General features: G+C 33.7%; 3 protein-coding genes across 3 annotated transcripts in view; 2 read left to right on the top strand and 1 right to left on the bottom strand.

Moving 5' to 3' along the window:
* Nucleotides 1–22,397, top strand: part of LOC139516754 (coiled-coil domain-containing protein 167-like) — a 40,703-nt gene extending 18,306 nt beyond the window's left edge. The window contains exons 2-4 of the mRNA XM_071307039.1: nucleotides 17,267–17,361; nucleotides 19,694–19,746; nucleotides 21,317–22,397. Coding sequence (XP_071163140.1) covers nucleotides 17,267–17,361; nucleotides 19,694–19,746; nucleotides 21,317–21,423 — 255 coding nt within the window. The 3' untranslated portion in view covers nucleotides 21,424–22,397. The remainder of the gene's footprint in view (nucleotides 1–17,266; nucleotides 17,362–19,693; nucleotides 19,747–21,316) is intronic.
* LOC139516753 (zinc finger protein OZF-like) lies at nucleotides 9,957–12,225 on the bottom strand. Its single transcript, XM_071307038.1, has 2 exons — nucleotides 11,875–12,225; nucleotides 9,957–11,093 (listed from the first exon to the last, which is right to left on the bottom strand). The coding sequence occupies exon 2, from the start codon at nucleotides 11,084–11,086 to the stop codon at nucleotides 10,016–10,018; it is 1,071 nt and encodes a 356-aa protein (XP_071163139.1). The 5' UTR covers nucleotides 11,087–11,093; nucleotides 11,875–12,225; the 3' UTR covers nucleotides 9,957–10,015.
* A 1,512-nt stretch (nucleotides 22,398–23,909) lies between the features above and the next one.
* On the top strand, nucleotides 23,910–25,726 carry LOC139516752 (cholecystokinin receptor-like). Its single transcript, XM_071307037.1, has one exon. The coding sequence runs from the start codon at nucleotides 24,320–24,322 to the stop codon at nucleotides 25,508–25,510; it is 1,191 nt and encodes a 396-aa protein (XP_071163138.1). The 5' UTR covers nucleotides 23,910–24,319; the 3' UTR covers nucleotides 25,511–25,726.
* The last annotated feature ends 1,341 nt before the right edge of the window (nucleotides 25,727–27,067 follow it).

Below are 27,067 nucleotides of genomic sequence, written 5' to 3'. Positions count from 1 at the left end.
TCCCACAAATATCACATTGAAATTTATTATCACGAATGGATTCTCCTGTATGAACTTCCATATGCCTTTTTAAAGTCCAGCTCCTTGAATAGGTTTTAAAGCAAATTTTGCATTCCAAAGATTTATCTTGGATCATTTCACCTAATGAAATACTATTCTCAGATTTTGTTTCCTCTTTGATTTTATGATAGGCATCCATTTTCTTTCTTCGTTCTGGTGTGGCCTCCGTATGCGACAGTCGATGTAGGACCATTGAGTGCCTGTCAGAGAATATTCTGAGACGAACGTCACTCTCTGCTCGCTCTTTCTGAGATTTTTCAACATCTTGTGGCAGGGCGGTTATCTGATTATTAATTTCAACAGGTTTATGAATATCAATCTCATGAACTGTAAATACCAGATCTAACGCACTTGTATATTCTTCTTTGATTTCATAAAATAACTTGACGCTTTCGTCAGATACGTTTATTTCTTCTTCATTTTCTTCTTCGATTATTTCATTATACTCGGGATCTTGTATAAAGAAATTGTCATCGTCTGTTTTGATCGTCATGATCGGTGGAATCTATCTTCCTGTAAACGAAAATAGATGAATATTTTTTTTTCTGAGAGTTTAGAATCTGGTACCAGTATATAATTGTGTGCTGATGACAGATTTTTATTGTCTGGATTTTTTTTATTAAATTTTTTTTAGACTCTGCGATTATTGGTATCTGGAAGGTGATCTCTCAGTGACTTTAAGTTTTTTTTTATAAATGTTAACCTTTTGTTACAATTATTTCCTAAGTCATCACCTGACCGTGTGGGCATTCCGGTGTATTGCTATCGCCTATATTTCCATTACGTAATATTTTTAACCGATCTTTAAACATGATGAATACGTAGACACAATCAAGTGCAAACTAACATTCCTTATCGCTTGTTATAAATTCATTTCTCCAATGAATATTCATCAAATATATTTTAAAGAAGATAAATTAATAATATAAAATGTTTTGTTATATATAAAAACATTAATATCCACCCACACGCAGCGAAAATATGCAATCTCAAGGAACGATAACTTTTCATGGATGATTAAACAATTTTTGCGGGAAAATACGAATGCCTACTTAAATCCATTCTATTAGAAAAATTGAATTATTACAGAAGAGTGACGTGTCCACCATGCACTTGCACTGTACTTTTATTGATATAGTAGAATAAAATGATATTCAAATACATGAAAATTATATATACATGTATATACAAGTATTTTAATATAATATATAACAATAAACCAGAGTATACTGATTTGTATCTCTACATTATAATAGTCATTACGGTGAGGATGAATTCCCTGTCATTATTTATCACCCACGCACGAACTTTCTTATGTCTGTACATTAACCTCACTTTCAGGTATAGAGGTGTGATTTTTTTCAGAGACAAGTGCTTGTCGGACCATCCACAAGAACTTGCGGTCATCCGATGTTCAGTATTTCAGTACTTTGATTTTGGTAATTGTGATTATGTGGATGGAAGTATTCAATACTGTAACAGTTAATACGTGCATGTTTATCAACAATAATTAAAATATAGGTGCGTTTTAAGTTAAACTACTTTGTTTTAGCTAAATGTTTCATGTCCTTTCCCCCATAACTATGTTTACTTACGTTAGGTTTCAAATATTTCTCTTCCACTATAGTAACAACAGTAGCTATAGAATTCACAAATATATGATAAATTGGTGAACTATCGACTGATTTGGACAATTATATTCATTGACTCTTGATCTAAATAGTGATCTGTCAAATTTTAGACGACTCAATTAGTGTGGAATAGTCTTTTTCACTCTGTCATTAATTGTGTTTAATTAATTAGATTGGTGGTCAGTGTTGATCTATGTGCATTTTCAATCATGTGACATTTATGTAGATCTTGTCTTGCTAATAGTTTATGCTATTTTTCAAGATTATAGGCGAAATGAAAAACAAAAGAAGACAAAATTTATCATTTAAAGGCAACAACTCATTCCCGTTACTATTCGTCTGACAGCAGCTTTCAGAATAATAGACAAAACATGCATCCCCCTATGTTCTATTTTAGCCGTGTAAGGTATCTTGGTTGGTAAACGAGGTCACCGGACATATATTTTTATGCCCCACCTACGATAGTAGAGGGGCATTATGTTTTCTGGTCTGTGCGTCCGTTCGTCCGTCCGTCCGTTCGTCCGTTCGTTCGTCCGTCTGTCCCGCTTCAGGTTAAAGTTTTTGGTCAAGGTAGTTTTTGATGAAGCTGAAGTCCAATCAACTTGAAACTTAGTACACATGTTCCTTATGATATGATCTTTCTAATTTTAAAGCCAAATTAAACTTTTGACCCCAATTTCACGGTCCACTGAACATAGAAAATGAAAGTGCGAGTTTCAGGTTAAAGTTTTTGGTCAAGGTAGTTTTTGATGAAGCTGAAGTCCAATCAACTTGAAACTTAGTACACATGTTCCCTATGATATGATCTTTCTAATTTTAATGCCTAATTATATTTTTTACCAATTTTCACGGTCAATTGAACATTGAAAATGATAGTGCGAGTGGGGCATCCGTGTACTTTGGACACATTCTTGTTAATTATATATCTAGATGATTATAAGGTTTGAATAAATTTAGTCCCGCAGTTTTAGAGGAGATAATTTTAATAAACTATAACTAACGACGACGACGGACGCTAAGTGACGGAAATGCTCAATTGACCCCTTTGACTTGTTCTATTTATATATCTTCAATATTAATCTTCATATAATTCAGGTTGGTTTACATCGGATTTTACGTTATTGTGGCACTCGTAGTTTTTTTTTTTTGATCTCACAAAACCAGGCGTAGGACCTAGGTCAGGGTCATTTCAAGTTCATCTAACGAAAGATTTTGGATACTTTTTAAACACTTAAGTGTCTATTTCAATTGATTCAATTAGTTTTTGGGAAAGATTTGAACTGATTTAGTCATTAAAAACGCCCCGATTCAAGCTTAAATATGAAAAATATACAAAATATGCAAAAAAACGTCACTTTTCAGATGGTTTTTGTCAAAAATGAAAGTGGCCGCATCCGTGTTCATCCTCAACCTTTATATATGTATATTCATAAAATACAACTTACATTTCAATATTATGAATGAACACGAATGCGGCCACTTTCAGTTAAGACGGAAACCGTCTAAAATTTAACTAAAATGCTTTTATTGTGAAGATTTTAGCAATTTAGCATGACTTAATGATGCTAGTACCCGATATTTGTGCATTGTATTGTCAAAAACAGCTCATATTTATGTAGCAGAATAATTCTACTTTCCAGTAAATAGCTTAAAGATTACCTTTTTCACAATTTTGTAAAACTGCTATATTTTGGGGACAAAAAAGGGTCTTACTGAACCTACTCCTTTTCCATCTACTGTATATTTTCATCTACTCCATTCACCTTTCGATGAAGGGCCGTTCGGCTTATAATTCATTTTGTTACACGTAGGTAACAGGTCGCTCATATATCAAAGAGTTACATGTAACACTTTATTCACGACCCCCTCCCCTTGAGTTATCTAGAGTTATACGTAACACCTTGTTCACGTATCCTATAGTATATAGAGGTACACGTAACAGTAAATGCGTGAACAAACAATAACCGTTTCTATAGAGGTGCACGTAACTGTTTGTTCACGTTTCCATGAGATTTGGCAATCGCGCAATTGTTTATTCACGTACTCTGGAGGTTCGCGTAACTGTTTTTTCTTGCCGCTAACTGCAACAGAAAACCTTTCATCCCTTTCTTTGAAAAGTGGATTATCTTTGTCAGCACAATTTCATCATCCCCCATATTCAACTACTTGCAACAGAAGAATACATTTTTATAAGTTATAAGTATTGACAAAGTTAAAAAAACCCACCGTGAACTAAATGCAGATGTCTAAAATTATAAATGAAAGAAATTAATTATATCATTTTAGAACGTGTATTGAATACGGAAGATAACTCTGTAAAAACTGCTTGAAAGGAGTAGGTCCGGTAAGGACCGATTTTGGCCCCAAATATCAGTTTCATCTAACGAGATATTTAGGACACTTTTTAAACACTTAAGTGTCTATTTTAAATGATTCGATTAGTTTATGCTAAAGATTTTAACTGATTCAGTCATTAAAAACGCTCCGATTGAAGCTTAAATATGAAAAATCTATCAAATATGCCAAAAAACGTCACTTTTCAGATGGTTTTCGTCAAAAATGAAAGTGGCCGCATCCGTGTTCATCCTCAACCTTTATATATGTTATGTATTATCATCAAATACAACTTACATTTCAATATTATGAATGAACACGAATGCGGCCACTTTCATTAAAGACGGAAACCGTCTAAAATTTAACTAAAATGCTATAATTGTGAAGATTTCAGTAATTTAGCATGACTTTATGATGCTAGTACACAATATATGTGCATTGTATTGTCAAAAACAGCACATATTTATGTAGCAGAAGCATTCTACTTTCCAAAAAATAGCTAAAAGATTACATTTTGACAATTTTGCAAAACTGCTTAATTGTGGGGCCAAAAAGGGGTCTTACTGAACCTACTCCTTTGGCAACAACTGATGTAACAAAACGAAAAATACGGTTTCCATGTACACAATATGATTACCAAAATTCTTGTTAAATATAAATTTTGGTTTAAATCAATAAATTTAATCGAGTTTTAATATTTTTAAAAAGGTAATTAATGTTTTCATGGTTACTTAAATATTTTACAGCAGACGAGTTAATTTTGCATAGGGTATAAAGGTTGTTCTAAGTATGCGAACAAGTAGTTACGTGTACCTCAAGAGTACGCGAATAACTCTTACCTTAACATTAATTCTCTCCGCGCCAGAAGTCGCATAAGGCCTCCACGCTGCTTTTCCACCCTTTTCTATCTTTTGCCGCTGTTCTGGCTACATTCCAACTTGTCCATCCTTGTTGGTTCCTTTCTCTCTCTGTTGTTCTTCTCCATGTAGTTTTTGGCCTTCCTATAGTTCTTTTCCCTTCAGGTGCCCATTGTAGAGCTACATAGCTGTTGTTGTCTCTTTCACGCCTTAAAATATGTCCTATCCATGTCCAACGTCTCCTTCTGATTTCACAACTGATGTTTCTGGTGTTAGCTATTTCGTTTACTGTTTTGTTTGATGTTTTACTTTGCCATCTTATATTTAGGATCTTTCTTAGGCATTGGTGTTCTACAGTATTTAGTTTCTTTTCTTCAATGTTTGTTAGTTTCCATGTTTCCCATCCATACAATAATACAGGTCTACCTAATGATTTATATAGGTGTATTTTTGTTTTTCGGCCAATTCCTCTTGCATACCATATATTTCTTAGGCGATGGAATGTCCCTCTTGCTTTCTGTATTCTGTTTTTGATGTCACAACTTCCTCCTCCCTCTTTGTCCATGACTGCTCCAAGGTATGTGAACTTGTCTACATCTTCTACTTTCTGGTCGTATAGTGTTATCAACTCTTTATTCTTTGTTTGCTTTGATCTCAGAGTTTTACACTTTTTGGGGTTAAGTTTCATTCCAACTCTTTCAGCTTCAGTTGTTAATTTCTGTGTTTTTTCATCAAGGTCGCTAAATTTTGAGGAAAGAAGTGCGATGTCGTCAGCAAAGTCAAGATCTTCTAGAACAGTATTAAAGTTCCATCGTATCCCTCTGGCTTTGTCTGCAGTTGTTTTCCGCATGATCCAGAACTTAAATCCTTTATATATCTCCTTTATGGTTCTTATGATCTTGTCAGGTATTCCGTAGCTCTTCATGATATACCATAGACTCTCTCGGTGGACTGAGTCAAATGCTTTTTCGAAGTCTATAAAAAGTATTATTAAAGCTGCCCTCCATTCATTTGTTTGCTCGAGTATGTTTCGAAGGATAAACATTTGTTCAGTTGTTCCTCTTTTTGGTCTAAATCCTGCCTGCTCATTCCTCAATCTCTTGCCTATTCCTTCTTTTATTCTTTCTATTAGCATTCTGCAGAATACTTTACTGAAAACAGGTAAAAGCGTCACTCCCCTCCAGTTGTTGCAATCTGTCATATCGCCCTTCTTAAAGATCTTACAAATCAATCCCTTTCTCCAGTCTGATGGCCAATTTTCTTCTTCCCATAGGCTATTAAATATTTCTGCCATTTTCTCTGCTGTAAGGTCGATGTCTGCCTTTATAAGCTCTGGTGTTACACTGTCTGTTCCTGCTGACTTCCCATTTTGCGTCTTCTTCAGTGCTCTTTTAACTTAATCTACTGTCCATTCTCCTAGATCGATCTCGTCTATTATAATTTCGGCCATATCTACATCTTCCTCTGAAATTGGACGAAGAGGGTCTTGCCTATTTAAAACTTCACTAAAATGTTCTACCCATCTATTCAATATATCATTTCTTTCACTTTTCAGTTCTCCTTCTTTACTTTTTACTCCTGTGTGTTGCCTCTTTCTTTCACCTGTTAGGATTTTAGTGATGATATAAAGCTCTTTGCTTCTGCCATTTTCTGCTGCTTTTTCTGCATCTTCAGCCATCATATTGTACCACTTCCTTTTATCCTCTCGGGCACTTTTCTTAACCCCTTTATTTTTCTGCTTGTATTCTTCGTTGAGTCTCACTTTTAATCTTTCCGATCTAGTTCCTTCTAATTTATTTTTAATTTCTTTTCTTTCATCAACCATTTTCCATGTATTGTTGGTTATCCATGGTTTACTGATCTTTTTACTGCTCCCCAATACCTGTTTAGCTGCCTCAGTGTATATCTCTACTGCACCTTCATATTTCAACACTGGATCTTCTATGTTACCTTCTTCCAGTACTTGGAATCTGTTTCTCACTTCAATGTTGTACTTTTTCCTTACATCCATACTTTTTAGCTTGTTTAGGTCATATCTCTCTCTTTTGCATTTGTTCTTATAACCTTTATTTCTTGCCAGTTTGAGTCTGATCTTTGACCTTACTAAGTAGTGGTCAGTATACACATCTGCTCTTCTCATTACTCTTGTATCTAATATTGATGTCCTCATGTCCCCTCGTACCATTATATGATCTATCTGGTTTGTTGTTTTTCCATCAGGGGATTTCCATGTTACTTTATGTATTTCCTTATGTGGGAAAATGGAGCCTGTTATGGGGAGGCCGTTGATTTGGCAGAAATTGCATAATAATTCACCATTTTCATTTATTGTCCCACTTCCATGTTTTCCTAACACCTCTTGCATATGGCTATTGTCTTTGCCTATTTTTGCGTTCAGGTCACCCATAACTATAAGCATATCATTCTTATTGCAGGATGAAACATTGTCTTGTAGTTGTTGGTAAAATTCTTCTTTCTCTTCCTCTTTTGCATCATTTGTTGGAGCATATGCTTGTATAACTGTCAGTTTCTTATACTTTGAATAGAATCTTGCTTTCATCATTCTCTTGTTAATAGGTGTCCATTCCATCAATGCTTTCTTAGCTCTTTCATTCATCATTATGGCTACTCCCTTGACTTGATGTTCATCATCCCCGACATATATCACCGTGTCTCCACTTTGAAGCTTGGTTTCACCCGATCCTTTCCATCTACTCTCACTGATACCTAGTATGTCCATACCATAATTTTTCATTTCCTTCGCTACTTGTGCTGCTTTTGATATGTCTGCCATTGTTCTAACATTCCAACATCCTATATACATATTTTGTTTTGGCGCTACTATGGAACCGATCGGCTTTTGAGCTTCCTTTCGGCTTTCCCCCAAATGTGTCATGTTTGGTTCCTCAGCAGTACACCATTCTTGGTACGAAGTTGGGTAGTTAGCCCAACGTCCAACCTCCACTCTGGTGGGCCGGGTTTTCTCTATGGGTAGTCCTTCCCGTAGATGATTGCATTACCATGCTAACGGATTGCATCTGTCCGGATTTCTTTCTGGGTTGTCTCCCATAGCCTTTGACTTTCCACAGTCACCCACAAGGCAGTGGGACTATTTACCCATAGCTGGGGGTTTGGTTTGCAGGCACCAGGGCATATCCACTCACCGGTGGGCCTAGCATGCCTTGCATCTAGGGGCCAAACCTCCTCCGAGACCTTGTGGTTTTGCCTGGAGCCGTGAGGTGCCCAGTTTCCATCTATCACCTCGTGGAGGATCCCATATCTGGGCCACATAGGTCTTACTGCATGAGAGGCTGTAACTGGCAGGAAAGACTTACGCACTCGGCTCTCCTTTTCACAGCAAGCTGCTAGCCAGTGATGAATGCTGAAAGCGAGAGTGACAAGCACAATAACTCTAGTGTATGTGAACAAAAAGTTACGTGTACCTCTAGAGTACGCGAACAAATGGTTACACGTAACTCTAATGTATGTGAACAAAAAGTTACGTGTACCTCTAGAATACATGAACACATAGTTGCGCGTAACGCTATGGTACATGAAAAAGGTGTTACGTGTACCTCTAGGGTACATGAATAAATTGCTACGTGTACTTCCAGAGTTCGTGAACGACCTGTTATGTGTACCTCTTAGCGAATGTGTAACAAAATGAATTATGACCCAAACGCACCTTCATACTTTCTCCCGTCACTGAACTACCACTGTTTTAGAAAAAAAAGTTTTATCTGTTTATCTCGCGAAATTACAAAGGAAAGACCAAATTTGCAGTGATGCTCATTATAGACGAATGGTCCTATATTGCTGAATGATTAGATATATTGATAAATACAACCAAATAAAAACAACAGTGCTCTCTCTATGCAATGATATACTTGATACACTACAGTAATGTATATGTACCTTTTTAAAGCATAGTTAAAACCCAATTACAGATGGAAAGATGGAAGTGTTGTACATTGCCAGTCTAATACAATGCAGATTTTATTTAAACGTGTCTCGCTTAACTTATCGAATCATAGCAAAATCCGTTTTTTCGGATAAATTAAGCAAAATGCCAACAATGTTTGGTGTATATGTCGTGTACAATGTGAATATGTTACATGTTTTATACGGAATGACTGCGAGGTGGGAATGTCCTACCAGCCGAATTCACCTGCCATTGACTTCGTTTTCGCGGTTCCTTCGTGAATCGAAAGTCTTAGCAAGAGTAATCAAAGCAATTATCATATATATATCCCATCGTTAATTTCCTAAACAAATTATTTCTATGACTTGGTTCGTGTATATACAAACACAAGTCATCATATTACACAGCTAGGTGTGTTTGTTTGTTGCTTATTCTACAATAAGTCGCATTCGATTTGTTCTTGAAGTACATTACTTCGTGTCATCAAATTTCTTATATATGTTTATATCTTCCTGCTTTAAAAATTGGTTAGTGTCAGATACATTTCAATTGATATTTTATAGTGTGTCTTTCTGTGTTGTGGTGTTACATAGTTGTTTCAGGTAAGAGTGAAGGTTGGTACCTATTAAAATGTTAAAACCCGCTGCATTTATTTGCACCTGTCCTAAGTCCGGAACTTGATGTTCAGGTGTGGTTGTTTGTTGGTGTGGTACATAAGTTTTTCTCGTTTCTCGTTTATTATATAGATAAGATCGTTAGTTTTCTCTTTTGAAAAGTTTTACACTTGTACATGAGTAAATTGTAGGGTCCTTTGTAGCTTGGTGTTCGGTGTTAACCAAGACTCCGAATCGAAGTCCGTACTTTGACCTGTAATGGTTTACTTTTAAATATTGTGACTTGAATGGAGAGTTGTCTCATTGGAAGTCACATTACACCTTCTTATATCTATGCGTTCATTTGTGTGTTTATTTACGTATGTTTTGAAGTAGACGTTATTTTTCTATCTAGTTCATTAGTCATATTGGAGATTAAATATGCTAAAACTAAACCAAGCAGATATCATGATGACAAAAAAAAAAGGAACTTGAAATGATAACAGCTTTAATAAATATTGAAAATCACAAACTATATTTATCATATAGGTGACAAAGTAATGACAATAGTATTAACATTCATGAGTGGAACAAATTATGGAACATGTATATACATTTTCAATGATGGAGTTCTAGTCTGTGCTTTTTAAGATTACTGTGTCTGCCAAACGTTTCGCCACATTCTTTACACTGATACCGAGGTTCTCCAGAGTGCACATGCATATGCAGTTTCAATCCTGACAATTGGGTAAATGATTTATCACAGATACTGCATTCGTATGGCTTTTCATTGGTGTGAATTCTCCGATGACTAGTATAAGAGGTGTGAAAAGTAAATTGTTTATCGCAAAATTCACACTTATAAGGTTTCTCACCAGTATGTAAGCGAGCGTGTCGTAAGAGATGATGCTTTTCGGTGAATTCTTTTGGACAGAGGTCGCATTTGTATTCTCTCGTAGCTGACGGGTTGTGACATTTCATATGGCGAGTTAAATGTTGGCTTTGTCCAAAACATCGCTCACAGACTTCACATTTGTGTGACAATTCTCCAGTGTGAACACTACTGTGTCGTCTGAGAGAACTCCTTTGTTTGAATGAGAGGTGGCACAGATCACACTGAAAAGGTCTTTCGCCTGTATGGACTCTCATGTGATCCTCAAACTCCCTCTTTTCCTTCACAAGCTTTCCACACACTATACATTCAAACTTGAACTTTTTATCTTCGTAAGTACCATCGCCGTTGTGAGATCTTACATGGTTAACTAGTCGGTATTTCCTCCCAAAACTTTTTCCACAAATATCACATTGAAATTTCCTTTTGTGAATAGCATCTCCTGTGTGTATATCAATATGCTTTTTTAAATTCCCGTTAGTTGAAAAGGTTTTGAAGCAAATTTGGCATTCCGAAGGTTTTTTTTTGATCAATTTTCGTTCTTTCTGAGAATTTTCAACATCGTGTGGCAGGGAGGATATATTATTAATTTGAACAGGTTTATAAACAGTGTTATAAATTTCAATCTCTTGAACTGTAAATACTGGATTTAATGCACTTGTATATTCTTCTTTCATTTTATAAAATAATCTCACACTTTCTTCAGTTACGTTTATTTCGTCTTCTATTTCTCCTGTTATGTCATTATACTCTGGATCTTTTATAAAGAAACTGTCATCGTCTGTCTTGATCGTCATGATCTTCCTGTAACAAAAATAGCAAAATAATAAATAATCAGACTGGAAATGAGAAATATGTAAAAACGACAGCAATCCGACCAACAGCCGAAGACCACCAATGGGTCTTCAATGCAGCAAGAAAATCTGGCCACTTAAATTTATAATTAATATGCTCGTCGTCCGTCAAGAATCCGGTATAATTGTGTGTTGATGGCAGATTTTTTATTGTCTCTATTTTTTGTGTGAGCAGTATATTTCTTCTGTGATAATAAACTAATAAAAGTTTTAATATTGTAAAGTGATCAAATACAGATCCAATAAAACTCGCGTGCTCGTCGAAGCATATGAACATATACTATAATTATAACGAGATTGAGTACTAAACTATGTGGCTCTTGTAAATACATAGATCTTATATCTTCTTTTTTTTTTTAAACTTTTTAAATTCGAGCACAAAACATTATACTAGACGGCATAGGCAGATCCATGGGGAGGTGGATTTGGTTGATTATATAGGGAATAACTGAATCATGACTGGAGCCCCCTTGTCAGTCAGTGGGCCCCCTTACAAAAAGTTCCAGATCCGTTACTGAACGGGGAGTGCATCCTTACAATCAAGAATCTATCAACTTGCTGGCCACTTTGGTAATCAAAGTCATTGTGATTAAGATATGAGAACTTTAGTAATGGAAGTATTAAATACAATCAATATTAGATAATTAAAAAAAATAAAACAAAGATGGGTTTTTAATCCCCCCCCCCTTTTTATGTCTCTTATTCTTGTTTCCATAACTTGGTTTACTTACTTTATGTTACAAATGTCTATCTTCCACTATAGTATACAACAGTAGCTCTAGATGAAACCACAAATTCACTCATATATGATAAATTGGTGTACTATCGACTGATTTATACAATATTTAAATAACTCATGTTCTTAGTAGTGATCTGTCAAAATTCTCAATTAGTGTCCAATAGCTTGTTTTATTCTGTTACAATTGATGGTTAATTAATTAGATGCGTGTTCAATCATATAGAAGTGGTTTTAAAATGATGTGTATTTCGTCTGAGGAATACCACAAGCTAAGTAACAAACTGTAATCCATGTGACTCAAACGAAAGAGGTGATGAGTGTCATTTGATTCTAGGTTGTAACTTTGCTATTTCTGAAAAAAGTTTTTACTGCATTATTGTAAAAAAAAAATATGCAAGTACTTTATGTATGATTTACACTTTATTAGTTATGCTGAATCAAGTGATATTATTGTGTTTGTTGACTTGTATAAGAATAACCTGCAAGATTTATAATGTTTATTATATATATTTTTGAAAGTCGTCTCTCCCGTATAATTTAAATTGTCACATATGCACAATTGAATAAATGTACTGCTTTTGTGGCGAAAATGAACTGCTTTCATATTTGTTTATATGCATCATTATTGCTGTAGTATAATTATATGCTAAGTTTCTGAAATATATGGTTAAGAGAATATTCGATTAACTTTCAGATAACTGAAATTTCAATTTAAATGCCAACTCGACCTTTATTATATCATTTGAGCGACTAGCTTTCAATCGCAGTGATCTAGTACTACCAATACATGCATTTTTTAAGAAACAGATAAACCTAGTAATATATAAACATAGATTAGACCGTTGGTTTCCCGAATGGTTTTATACTGGTAAATTTTGGGCCCATTATAGCTTGGTGTTGTGAGCAAAAGCTCCGTGTTGAAGGCTGTACCTTGACCTATATGGGTTAACTTTTATAAATTGTTACTTGGATGGAGAGTTGTCTCATTGGCTCTCATACCACATCTTCCTATATCTATATAACAGAACGCATTCTGAACCAGCTTATAATATTGATCAAAGTTACATTATAATGCCCTTTCTGAATTGTCATCAATTTGTGTGTATGATCTAACATGTCTACGTCCGCCAAATATTGACTCAAATATGACGAACAATTGTCATATATTGAGGGACCTCAATAAAGGATTTGGACAATGTCGGGAAGTAAATCTATTGATGCACAGAAAGGCATTTTAAAAAAATCAAAAAGAAATATAAATTGTTTTATTGAAAAACTAATACTGGAGATTTGTCCATCAATACGTTAAGTGAAGTCCGGTCTTTTACAGAAAGCAGGAGTACCGAAATACTTGAAATCAAAACGACCATAATTAAAAGCATTACTGAGTCACCAACGCAAATACCAAATATCAGATTCCGACAGAAAACATATAATAAATATGCCCATGTATATGCACTATTTGAAAATTCAATGCTTGTGGTTTTTAAGAAGGCTTGGTTTATCAAATTTCTCTCCGCATTCTGTACACGTATAACGAGGTTCCCCAGAATGCACAAGCATGTGTAGCTTCAAGGCTGTCGATTGTGTATATGATTTGTCACACAAACTACACGTGTAAGGTTTTTCATTTGTATGAAGTCTACGGTGAATAGTCAAACCAGTGTCAGTAGTAAAGCAACGCCCACAAAATTCACACGTGTAAGGTTTTTCACCAGTATGTAACCGAGCATGTCGTACCAGATGATGCTTTTCGTTGAACTCTTTTGAACAAAGGTCACATTTAAATTCTTTCTTAGCTGGGTAGTGGCATTTCATATGACGAACTAGCTGATGATTTTGGCCAAAATTTCGACCACAGACATCACATTGTATAAAACTTCCTTCGTGTAAATATTCTCCAGTGTGAACACGACTGTGTCGTCTGAGATGACTCTTCTGTTTGAAGGAGAGATCACACACGTCACACTGAAAAGGTCGTTCGCCTGTATGTACTCTCATGTGATCCTCAAACTCTCTCTTATTCGACTCCTGTTTCCCACATATTCCACATTTATATTTTAACTGTTTATCATCTTTAACAACGTCACCGATGTGAGATTTTTTGTGTTTTACAAGTTGGTATCTCTTTTCAAAAATTCTTCCGCAGATCTCGCACTTAAATTTCTTACCATCACTTGATTTTCCTTTATGAGTGTTCATGTGCCTTCTTAAATTACTGACATTTGAAAACTCTTTCAAGCAAGTTTTACATTTAGTACTGGATTTATTTGTACCAATCTCAACACCAATTTCCGTAACGATATCGTCAATTTCCTTCTCAAACTTTATGAGCTTTGGCGAATCCCCAAAGTGAGAAACTTGTGCGCCTGTTGAATAACATTCTGATACAGATGTAATGTTAAATACAGATTCTGCGAAACAATTGTCTTGTTCAAATTTAGTACCTTCAACATTAGTCTGTATTAAATCAGGGTTGATTATGTAGGTTTCAGTATTTGGTTGAACTGTAACTGTGGCACTCGTATGCTCTTGTTTTATCTCACAAAAACCTTGTAAATTTTCCATCGCTATTAACTTCGTTCTCTTTTCTTTGTCATTAAACTGCTTTTGTCTGATTTTCTCTTTGATCTGTATAAAATTAAAAAGTGACAAAATTACAATAAATGGCTTACCAACTGGCAATGATTTACGTTTTGAATGGAATGTCCTAAATTTTTGAATGATTTAAAACAAACGATAATGCTGAAATCAGCATATGATATATTGGAATGGAATAGTATTTATAGCAAAAAACAATCATTTATACACAGAATGGTAATACACACAATAATGCACTAGACAAAGTTACCTCTATCAACAAAAGCACTTACAGATAGAAATAGTGTACATACATTGCCAATCTGATAAAATTCAAATCTATACGGTGACTCGTTTACTAGTCGAAGCACAGCGAAATCAATCATCATCTTTGCAAAGTTTTCGATTGCCGCATTATCTGTTTAAAGACACATCAAAGTTCTTATCAGATGTACATACAGATTATAAACACACAACTAATTAAAAAAAATATGTATAATTTATTATTATTGCTGTGTGTTTTCGCCATTTTTTAGGTTTTAACCTCATTATTAAAACAGAAAGTGTCTTATAATCAATTGACAGCCACCGCATGGTTTAATGAAGGAAAAAGCTAGTTTAACATCAAACCTGGCTGTATAGTTTGCGTGATGTATACATATGGTATTAACCAGTCTGGTTTTTTTTTTGGTTCACAGTTTATTGTTTTAGGAAACTACTCCCAATGTAAGACTCAACACAGTCATAGAAAGAATTGACGGAAAACAAACTAAAAACAGATCAATGTAAGAAAAGGGGACCACGTTCACGTGGCTTACTTTGTCACTGATCTTGTCTGTACTGAAATATTTATTGAATACAGATGTTCGACAGAGTAGTATACAGTGCAACATTCCATTCTGCATCATAAACTACCAAAAAAATCACGGTCATAACGTTATAGTATGGTATTAGTTTTTCTGTTTTGCTTTTTCCAATCATATTGTGTTGTAAAATGATGCCCTTTATGGGTTCTTGATTAGATTAATATTATTCTTATTCTTATACGTATCATATACTAGTATATAGTGAACTGTAAAGTTTATATTATTGTCATGATGCCAATCAAGGGCCATTAATTAGTATAATACATATTTGTTTTCTTTTATCGGTAAAAGTAAGTAGAAACCATTTATGAATCAAAATGAATATTCGGTAATTTTGCGGTAATATTAGATGTACTGTGCAAAGGGAGACAACCCTATAAAGCCATGATTGACCACGACTAATCTCCGGTTCACAGTGGAAAAAAATCTTGTGTGGAAACAACAAGCGAGATGTCAAAATGATGCTATAATGAATACTTGAAAATTTATTTCTCATGCGCCCCTTTTATGACACCTTTGTACCTAATGTCCTTGTAGTTAAATCACATACCTGATTAATTTTTACACAATGATGATGATCCAATTCACGTACGTGTTGAGATAAATTTAGAACACACTTGCAAGTTCTCATCCAATGAAAACACAGTATTAATTTAGCCGTACTTTAAGAATCTGGATTTTTAAATTTTGTTTTGATATAAGACGTTTAGAAAATAATATTCTGCTATCATGATTGCAGGTCAGAAAATTGATTTTTTGGCTTTATTAATTATATTTCGTTGATAAAAGTTACCAAAATGTTGAAAGGAAATATTAAAGAAATCAACGTCTTTCGGTTTACATTGTTCCTGATGTCTTAACTAATTGAAACTTGTTTGCGTTGTAAATTGTGTGTTTTTTGTTTGTTCTTGATTTTTATTATAGAAAAGGATGAAGTAGTAGTTAAAACAATCAATTATTTTAAAACACTTATTATTGGGAGAAAATGCAAATATCGAACAAACACTGTATTGCCTCTCATTTTTTCCTCGAGTGTCCATTCATGGTAAAGTAAAGAATTTAGAATTTAGTTTCATAATTGAAGATTGTCAAAAAGAACTCTTGATCTGACTTGTAGAAACATTTAAATAATCTATGGATTAGCATTTATCCTGCAACTCGAGTTAAATTTAAATACATGTATGATTGAAATTAGATAGATAGAATAAATTATAGAGAGCAATAGTAGCAATAGTTGTTAACGTGGCTCCTGTTGGCAATGAGTATTTTATTTCATTTGCTCAACTGGTTCCTGGATAAGAGTTTCCCTTCAATTCCTATTTTATATTATTTTAAAAAGTGTCACATCGTCCGATTATTGTATATTATGCTCTAACTGGTACCGGTTAAACTAATGCCCACATCGTGTATGCCTTTGCCATAAAACAATGGTATTTTTTAATGAGTATAAGCATTCCTTATCCTATGCAAACTGGACTTTTTATATTTGTATTTTCTGTTTGTGAGTCTGGTAAATCTAATCTTTTAGAGGTATTGAGCGAAGAATATCAACATAATGTGTCCTGGTAAAGTGATAAACCCTTAGCTAAAATAAACGATCCGATCAAGGACGGATTCAGCCATTTAAAAAAAGGGGGGTCCAAACACAGGATAAAAGGGGGATCCAACTAGACGTCCCCATTCAAATGCATTGAATGTCCAGGCCGGAACCCCCCTTTGAATTCGCCACTGCCGACTCAGCATATTTATCCGTACACACATAACGATTTATGATAATATACATGTAATTCTTGCCACTGGATACTTAGCAGCAATCGGTAGGTCATAGTCAATCTCACTGATGTCTCTCTCTCCAGAAAAATAAGTTCTCCCATGATTCAAAGTAGAAATATTTTGTTCTTTTTAATTCTAGAAAGCTATTTTTGTTTATAATTTTAGATAGAAGAAGTAGAACGTCAAATATCAGAATATGAGGAGAATCTTGAAGATATAGAAAAGTCTCTCAGATTGGAGGAATTAACAGACCAAAGAAGGTAAAATAAACACGCTTACTGAATAGAAAGTTATAGGTTTTCCAAAGTAGCTTTTGTAATGTTAAACTGATTTATTATTCAGTGTGTACTATGTTTACTTGATACATGCTGAATATAAAAAAAGAAGATGTGGTATGATTGCCAATGAGACAACTCTCCATAAGAGACTAAATGACACAGAAGTTAAAAACAATAGGTAGCCGTACGGCCTTCAACACGGGCAAAGCCCATACCGCATAGTCACCTTTAAATGGCCCCGAAATGACAAATGCAAAACAATTAAAACGAGAAAACTAACGGCCTAATTTATGTACAAAAAGTTTATTTATTTTTGTAAGGGAGGGGAGAGGAAACCACAAAAGACCCCAAAAACACATTTATCTTTAACCATAGACTTTACTTTATGTCAAGTTCCATAATGATACAAACTTTTTAGTTGTTTAAATCAAAGTCAAATTATGTGAAGGATGAAAATATCAATATTGAAAGCGAATCGTGCCGAACTTTTTCTGGCATTGAAGGAACTTTAAAAATAACCTTGTCTAAGACTGAAACAAAAAGAATATTATACCAAACAAAGTACAAATACTTACATACTTTTCGTTTTATACATTTGTGAAATAACACGATAAGTACATTATTGAAGTTACCCTTAAAGAGAAATAATGACTAATAATCTAATATGGGCTGACCGGCATAGGCAATAGTGGATATATTAGTCTATCCTTAACAAAATTATTCGTGATATCAATAGAGCATTATGATACATATATAAGTGGTTATAAAAGTAATAAAATCTTATTACAAATTGCTAACGTACGTAATCTTTAATAGTCTGATCAAAATAGATGAAAAATGTGGCCAACCTCAAAAAAAAATTGCAACAGAATTATTTTTGATATTTTTCAATTCTAAAAGGCTTTCTTTGTAACATACTAAAAGTCTACCAAGATATCGGAGTGGTAAAATGGATTTTTGGGGTGAAAAATAGCAAAATTTGACAAAAGTAGTGAAAAACTGGGAAAAACTTGTTAAACATTCATTTTTGATGATAATCATTTCAAATCAAATGTTTTAGAACAGGTTATACAGTGTTTATGAAATGAAATAATAAAAAAATAGTTTGTTTTTTTATAAACATGAAATTTTAGGTGAAAACATCCGAATTTTGTTGGAATTTGAGATTTACAAAGCATGAATTGATTACCAACAGGACAGGAAAAATATAAATATTGGTAATAGAAGTTCATTTGATAGTTCAAAAAAGACAAAAACCTTTATTCTAATCATTTCAAAACTTTATAGCAATCTTTAAAAGGGTAAATAGTGATTTTGGGTAAAATATAGCAAAATCATCAAAAAATCGTTAAAAACTGGAAAACACAAATTTGGAAGTTTAACTGTTTTTAAATCACGCCAAAAACAGAAAAATTGCAAATCTTAATAAATATAGCGCTTATATAGTAGATAATTATAATGGTAGAAATTGTATATGAAATTATTTGATAGTAACGGTTGTGTACTATATATACACATATTTAAAATTATTGTTCCCATTTCTATCAGTAAAGTGACATATCATTACAAAGATCATTTTTGGTGATTTTCAAAAGTTAGCAACTCTGCGACAATCAAAGACTGCTGATGGTAACTTTAAAAAAGGGGATCGACAGCACAATGTTTTAAAGTGTTATTATTATTAAGGGTACTACCGTTAGTTTTCTCGTTTGAATTGTTTTACATTGTCTTATCGGGGCCTTTTATAGCTGACTATAAGTATAGGATTTGCTCATTGTTGAAGGTCGTACGTTGACCTATAGTTGTTTATGTCTGTGTCATTTTGGTCTCTTGTGGACAGTTGTCTCATTGGTAATCATACCACATCTTCTTTTTTTTTAGCACCGGGTCTGTCATCCTGAATGGCGAACCGTTAGTCAACGAGAATATCTTCAGATCAGTCATGAGTAGTCAGTGTTTTGACTTTAACATGAATTTTAACAACTTTTCTATAATCTCTGTTTATCAATAGTGAAATTATTAATACAAAAACCTTTTAACTTCCTTGGGCTTAGTAAGTAGTCAATCCGCAAGAGGAAAACGGCTTCTCTTTTTTGTTGCATTATTTTTACGAATTTATGACCAGCTTAGTAATGCTTTAATATGGCATAGTTTATGATGTTTTTTTGTAGCAAAAGTTGGAACACCTAGAAGCTGGAAGTAATAATTCTTTAGCTTTGGTTTCAGTTTTTCTAGATGCTAGCTATGCATCTTTTTGATATAACAATAGACGTAACAAGCACACGATAAACATTCATTTCTGTTTTCTTTTCAGAAGAGAACTGACTGAGGAACAAAAGCGACTAAAAAAAGATATAGCAATTCAAGGTAATACATTTTTCTGTTATTATTTTTAAGTAATGAATCTGTTTGGAAGAATATTTACTATTCTGATCATTTAGGTTTTGCATGAGTCGTCTTTTTGTGAGGATTTTTCTGACTTGATACGTCTTGAAATGTATTTGATTTTCGTTTTAAATTCAGACATTTTGTCGTCCGTAATACATTAAATTAAAAAATTTAATAAGAATAGTCCGAGATGTCCATTGAGATTAGATTTATATGATTGATTGTTGGTTGCTTAACGTCCAGTTGCAAATATTTCATGCATGTTCAGGATGAGAACAAGTTAACAATAAATACAATAGGTAGGTCTTGTAATAAGAGGCCATTCGGGATGAAGGTTTGGGAAATTTGGATTGCCACTGGAAAATGAGGGTATATTGGAAAGGAACAGAAAATTGCCTTGCAACATGCCACCTACGGAATGGTATCGGAATCGTTCGCCCTGATTACATGTTCGCCCTAGGTTCGTTCGCACTGAGTTTGTTCGCCCTGGTAATCCGTTCGCCCTGGGTTCGTTCGCCCTATTTTCATTTATGATATGTACATTAATGTATATGTTATATGTTATATAGTATATATTTTATATTTAAAACTTATAATGAAAGAAATATATATTTATATATATTAAAATTTATGTATATCTATTAAAAGTTAAATACAGAATATTAAAATTAAATAAAATTCTTGGCTGCATTGAAACACTTTATTTTATAATTACGTTTAATTACTGTTGATTGAATTTTGATTGCTGATTAGGTATAATTTGAAATCTTTGATATCACTGATTGGTATATGAATTGTCTTTGATGGATTAATAATGAAAATAACATTTTTCTCAAATAAAATAGTCAGCTTGGAAGGGTAAAAACGTGACTTGGCTTCTTTGATCTCAAGTGTGTTTTGACAAATTTGTTATATATGGTTATAACAATGGTGGATTATGGAACCGGTGCATATGTTCCTACTCTGATAGTTTATCTATTGTTTTCTTGAGAAAAAGAGAGAAAAAAAAAAATCTATTGTTTGCTTGATAAAATAAGAAAAGATAGACATGGCTTTTAGTCAAGGTTTTGATGTTGATGACTTTATAGTTAATGTTGTTTATTACGACCGTAAAAAAGGTAAAGAGATTAGCTCTGAAATTGAGTCAAGTGTAAGGTCTACGGTATTATACGTAAATATTCGGCGAAATTGTAGACTGACTTCAACATATTCAATTGAATACACACAACACAACACTATATTAAAAAATATAAATCAGGGCGAACATACCCGGGGCGAACAGGTATCAGGGCGAACAGGTATCAGGGCGAACGGTCTCAGGGCGAAACGGAACTAGGGCGAACAGTAACTAGGGCGAACCAAAATCAGGGCGGACGGACCCGGATTCCTACGGAATCCTCAAAGAGTTGTTGCACGCAATTTATAGGAGGATCATAAACGTATTATATATTTTATGAACTCCTTTCTCGTGTTTTGTTTTGTATATTGAAGATGGTATATTCGTATGACAACAACGTGAATATATGTTTGCAATATTATATATTTACAGATTCCGCACTGAAACAGCTTCGGAAAGAGAACTGGAAGAATGCCATTTTATCTTTGTTATTCATGGCACTGATATATTTAGCGTATCATTCAATATGGGCTCCTTAATAGTATGAACACCTGACAGTTGTATTAAGTTTTATATAAAAAAAAAATAAAAAACCTAACTATTTTTAATTTGCTTTTTATTAAATAATATGATTTGGCAGATGCCAAATTACTTTCGTGTAAGTGTTTTATAATTATAGTCTCGGGTTTAAAAATGTCTGTGACAATGTGACTCACAAGGAACGGAGGATTTAAAGGTCCATGAAAAGAATTGTTTCTGAATGGCAAACTAAGATTCATTTTCTTCTTGACAACATGATACGATACGTTCCACTAGTAGAGCAGTAAAGATAAACTGTAAACAGCAAAAATGTTCAGCAAAGTAAGATTTACAAAAGAGTTTAAAACTGACAATCTACCCCTTAAAGATTTTTTTCTGAATTTGTTCATCTAGTTTGCTTGCTTTAAAACTGCTGAAGCAATTTCAGCAAAACTTAGGCTGAATGAGTTTCAGATATCTAGTATAAATTTTGTAATTTTGAACAGAAACAGAATTTTTCACTTTCATTAAAACAATGCATATATCATATACGTTCAGTCTAATGAGAGACGGCATCTTTAAGAGTAAGGACATTGACGCTTTCTATAGAGATATATGCACATTAACAAACACGAACAACAACTCATGAGATGTCAATATGTGATATTTTAGCTATTGCATGGCTTTATTCGCATCAATACTCTCTAATACTCTGTTAATTGCGGGTGGACATAAAATAATAGTTCCTTTTTCCTTTTTACCAACACTAATTCTTACATTGTTATTCGTCCTTAATATGCATGAAATATTTGCCGGTGAATGTTTAAACAATCAACAATCATGACAAACTATAAACAAACAAGACGAACAACAACTGATGCATTGGATAACAATATCATAAAAAGAGAAATTTCAAATGCAGACCATTCTCAAATCATTTTAAGGATAAACAATGTGTTTAAGAAATGATGAAATAAAGAGAATGGTTACATCTTCTTGTTGTTGTAATGGACACCGTTGGTTGTTCATATTAGATAGGAAGATAATTTGCTATTTAATTTACCAGTTTCCTTTAATATTGGTTTTTAAGGATTCTGGTTAAGACTTTCGAAGATTTTGAATATAAATATTAAGAGGTGTTGTATGATTGCCATTGAGACAACTCTCGAGTTGGTCTCATTGGGGTCTATAAGCGTGACGCGGGATTGCCGATTTTTTGTAAGCGTGACGTGTGAAGGTCAAAATATTGTGCCGTGAAAACGGGAAATGAAGTCTAGCGAGACACTGGAAATTACAAAAAAAAAATGAGAATTGCTTACTTGCATAGTGTAAGCGGGATATGGGAATATGACAAAACAGTAATCGGGATCCGGGATCAGAACCCCCACTCCAAAATGAGACCCCTATCTATCATAATTCAAATGACAGGGAAGCAAGCAATTATCAATCACCTTGCGGCTTTAGCAATGAGAAAAGAATCCTCGTATATATACCTTATAGTCAGCTATCAATGAAACGGACATGAAAAAATGTGAAACAATCATACGAAAGAAGCTTATTTACGAGCTGCCTTAGCTAATATGAAGTGTTCAAAAGCGTTGTTATTCAGAATTATTAATCACTTCATTTACTACAGCTATGTTTGTATTATACCAGATAATTTAGTGTCATTAGTAATGTTTTAATTGCCATTAAATATTTAACATATACGTACCATCTTGATCATTGTCAAGCACGCTATCCGGAGGCTTATGTGTATGATTAAGTTGTGGAAATATTAGAAATTTTGAACATTTTTCCTCTCAATTATTTTCTTCTGTAAAGTTTTACATTTTCTATTATATAGAAATAAGCAGATGTGGCATGAGAGCCAATGAGACAACTCTAAATCTAAGACACAATGTGTAAAAAGTAAACAATTATAGGTCAAATTACGGCCTTCAACACGGAGCCTTGGCTCACACCGAAAAGCAAGCTCAAATGATTAGTGTAAGACAATTTAAACACGAAAACCAAAGATAGTAAGGAGGGTGATATATGACTTAAATGTCTATTGACCCATTGCAAATTAAGCTAAGATTTAGGACGAGAATATGTTATTGTGATATGAACATAAACCCCGAGTTGTACTAAAATAAAACACTATGCCAGATTTTTAACTTGCTAGTACAGTCTGCTTGAAAACACGTCACGCTACCAAGGTATACCATAATGAAACGGGGTTGACCAGTCCTATATGCAGTTTGCTTTATTTTGATTTTGCTCCACTAAGGCTTAGTGTAGCAAACACAATACAATTTTCAAGTCTGGTTTGATCCACGAATCTTCGATATCCCATTCTCAAAGCAAACTGGCTTCCACGATACATCTTGGGAGATTTTTTTTTAGGCTTAAACAAAAATGAGACAGCAATGAAACTAAAATACAAAAGCTTTAAGCTATAAAACATTGCTTTTGTATTGCACAATTAATCTGATCATGATAAATACTACAATCAAGTTAAAAAAAAATCGTTGATAATAAGATACTCGTAAGTGACAGCGTCATTCATGGTTCGTTGACAAAGAAAAATTGCTTTAATGACAACAAAAGTCATCAATGCATTAATTTAACAAATGTAAATAATATGTAGGTTGTTGTACACTATTATAGATTCGTTACAAATTTGACAACCTCGTTTCCGTTACGGTCCGGTTAACAGTTGGATTATTCATTTCCTTAAACATGTGCACTTTATATGGGATAAACTTTTATGAGCATTGTTTATATGAAATTACGAGAAATACTTTTATTTTCATTTTGTGGTTTGTAAAAGATTCAATTTATCACAATGAATCATAAGATATAAGCTGTTACTCTGAGTAATAGGAAAAGTATCTAGTTTAAAGATAAGGCTGTTTAGTTAAAAGAAACAAAATGGATGAAGAAGAAATTCTAGATAACTGGAACTACCAGCTCAGCAATCATTTGATAGTAAACAATATAATTCTAGTGTTATATATGGTTATAGGATTATTCGGTAACGTTTTAGTAATATTCATATACATTTTTAAGTTGAAGAAAAAGGATGATCGGTATTTCATTCCAGTTCTTGCGACGATGGATTTAACGGCATGTTCGGTTGGTTCAGCGTATGCCCTTGCGTTAAATCTACTTCCGGCCAAGTTTACAAGTGATATTATATGTAAAGTGTTATGGTATTTTAGTCAAGCTACGACTATTTCTTCTGGGCTGCTGCTTGTTGTTATTGCAGTGCAGCGTTATCTGAAAGTCTGCAAACCACTGTTGACATTAACGTTACGTTGGAAACGGATTGCAATTTTTTTGTGCTTTATTACATCATCGATATTTTCGATTCCAACATTATTCTTTTACGGAGAATTGCAGTTTCCTCATCCAAATAATTCGTCCGTGATTGGATCAAGATGTGGACAAATCGGGAGAACAGACGATTTATTCCGTAGTAGTGTCATAACATACACTATATTAGAATTCCTTGCGGCCATTGCTGGTTGTATATCATTTACCGTTCTCTATGCTCTTATAGGAAAACAGATATATAAAAAGTTTATTATCTTCAGACGAACAACGACTCTCAGGCGACGACCGCTCGGCAAAAATAATAAACCGATATCAACGTCAACTACAGACGACGGTAAAAATAGAGCGTCGGTAGACAGCATAGATATAGACATTGTGTCTTCAGTGAACAATAGTCAGGAAAGCATTGTAGATGACAATCAACCATCGCAACGGAAGAAGCGACGATCTCTTGATGTATTACAAGAAAACGTTTCAGCTTTGAAGCAGCATTTTCATACACACCGTTATACATACATGTTCATGGCAATTACTTTATTTTTCATGATCACTTTTACTCCTCGTATCACATTGATGGTGACGGAATCAGTGGACCATAACTTCTGGAGAAATCTGGTTGACCAACCTAAAACAATTGCTGTATGTTTGTTTTTCTATCGTTTTTACATTTTTAACCACATTATTAATCCTTTCATATATGGATTTTTTGACACTACATTTAAGTATGAAGTAAAGAAATTGTTTTGTATGACAATTAATGCACGGGCTCGAGACAGTGAGTTTTAAGGTGACATAGAAATAGTCAGAAACAGTACTTGGCGTTGGTATATATCAATAAAGTTAGATTCTTGGCAGATTTAAAAGCAACATATTTATCCATGAAAGACTTTTATATTATAACTGCTGAAGAAATGACTCATTTGGTACACCAAATGGCCGGGGAGAGGAAATAATAAAATTGAATAAAAAACTGATAATAAGATTCAATAAAAATTATAATTCCTTTATTGCTTCATTACTGTACTGTACGCTGTGTTCAACATCTTCTGTGTATTTATGTTTTATTTCACTGAAAATCCACCCTTTTCTATTGTCAAGGCTTTGTTCGAGTTCTACAGTTAAAAATCTGGGTTTTTTTGCAAAGAAAATATGAATAAGGAAAAAGAAAGTTGGAACCTTTAAACTGGCTTCATATATTTGTTATTGTAACTTAGTGAAGAGGATAAATACATCTTCATAGAAAAATACAGAAACATACCAAATGGTCTGTTCGATTTTCACCAAACTTTACCCTTTTCGCTTTCATGTTTATTTTCGTTTTATTATGAACACATTTCACCATAACCCCGCAGTATAATTGTCCAACAAAAATCACTAAATCATCCCAGAACTCAAAGTTGCTTCATCCGTTTCCCTGATGGCTATATCGTGTGAATTTTATTCTACGAAATTCGGAGAAATGCAATACATTTGATATTATAGTTTCACAACTTTTCCGACGTTATACCATATACAATAGTAGTGATAGTACACTTTTGTTAAATGCATAAAAAATTGAAAACACATCAGACGTGTGTCATTTGCTCAAAAGTTCGTAATGTTACTTTTAGCGTTATTGTTACGAATATGGCGTGTCTGAGTTGTATGTGAAATTTTGATAAACATTTATAGAATAGAATCGATATTGTAAATATTTAACATTATATCCTCGTAAAAAAGTGTTATGATTTTAATTTGTAATGTGTGTAACTATTTATAGATCTTGTGTGTCTGAACTATAGAATAACTAATCCAATAATTCAAATATAGAACATTATGCCATAATGGCATTATTTTAGTATGTATTTATACATGAATTAGATTTTGAATTAAACATAGAATTGAGAATGGAACTGGGAAAGATGTCAAAGAGACAACAACCCGACCAAATTGAAGAAAACAGTCCAAGGCCACCAAAGGGTCTTTAACACAACGAGAAAATCCCGCAACCTGAGGTGGTCATCAGCTGGCCCTTTAACAATGTGTACTTGTTCAGTGAAAATGGACGTCACACTAAATTTATAACTGAACAAATTAAAAAAAAAACAACACACACACACAAGACTAATAAAGTACAGAGGCTCTTGACTTGGGACTGGCACAAACATGCAGTGCTGTGAATATTTTTTTTTTATAATAATTCAATCGCCCCCGTATACCTCTAACCAATATAGAATAAACAAACACACAAAAAAACGCACGGTAAATGTCAGTCTAAAAGAAGTCCGACTCCGATGTCAGAATAAGTAATAAGAAAAAACTAAGCAAAATTAAAATGATACATAAATTTATAAAGGACTACTG

This window comes from Mytilus edulis, chromosome 3 (genome assembly GCF_963676685.1).
Source record: "Mytilus edulis chromosome 3, xbMytEdul2.2, whole genome shotgun sequence".
In the NCBI taxonomy this organism is placed as follows: Eukaryota; Metazoa; Mollusca; class Bivalvia; order Mytilida; family Mytilidae; genus Mytilus; species Mytilus edulis.
Note: the sequence above shows the minus strand (reverse complement) of the source record. Positions and strands in the feature narration are given on the sequence as shown.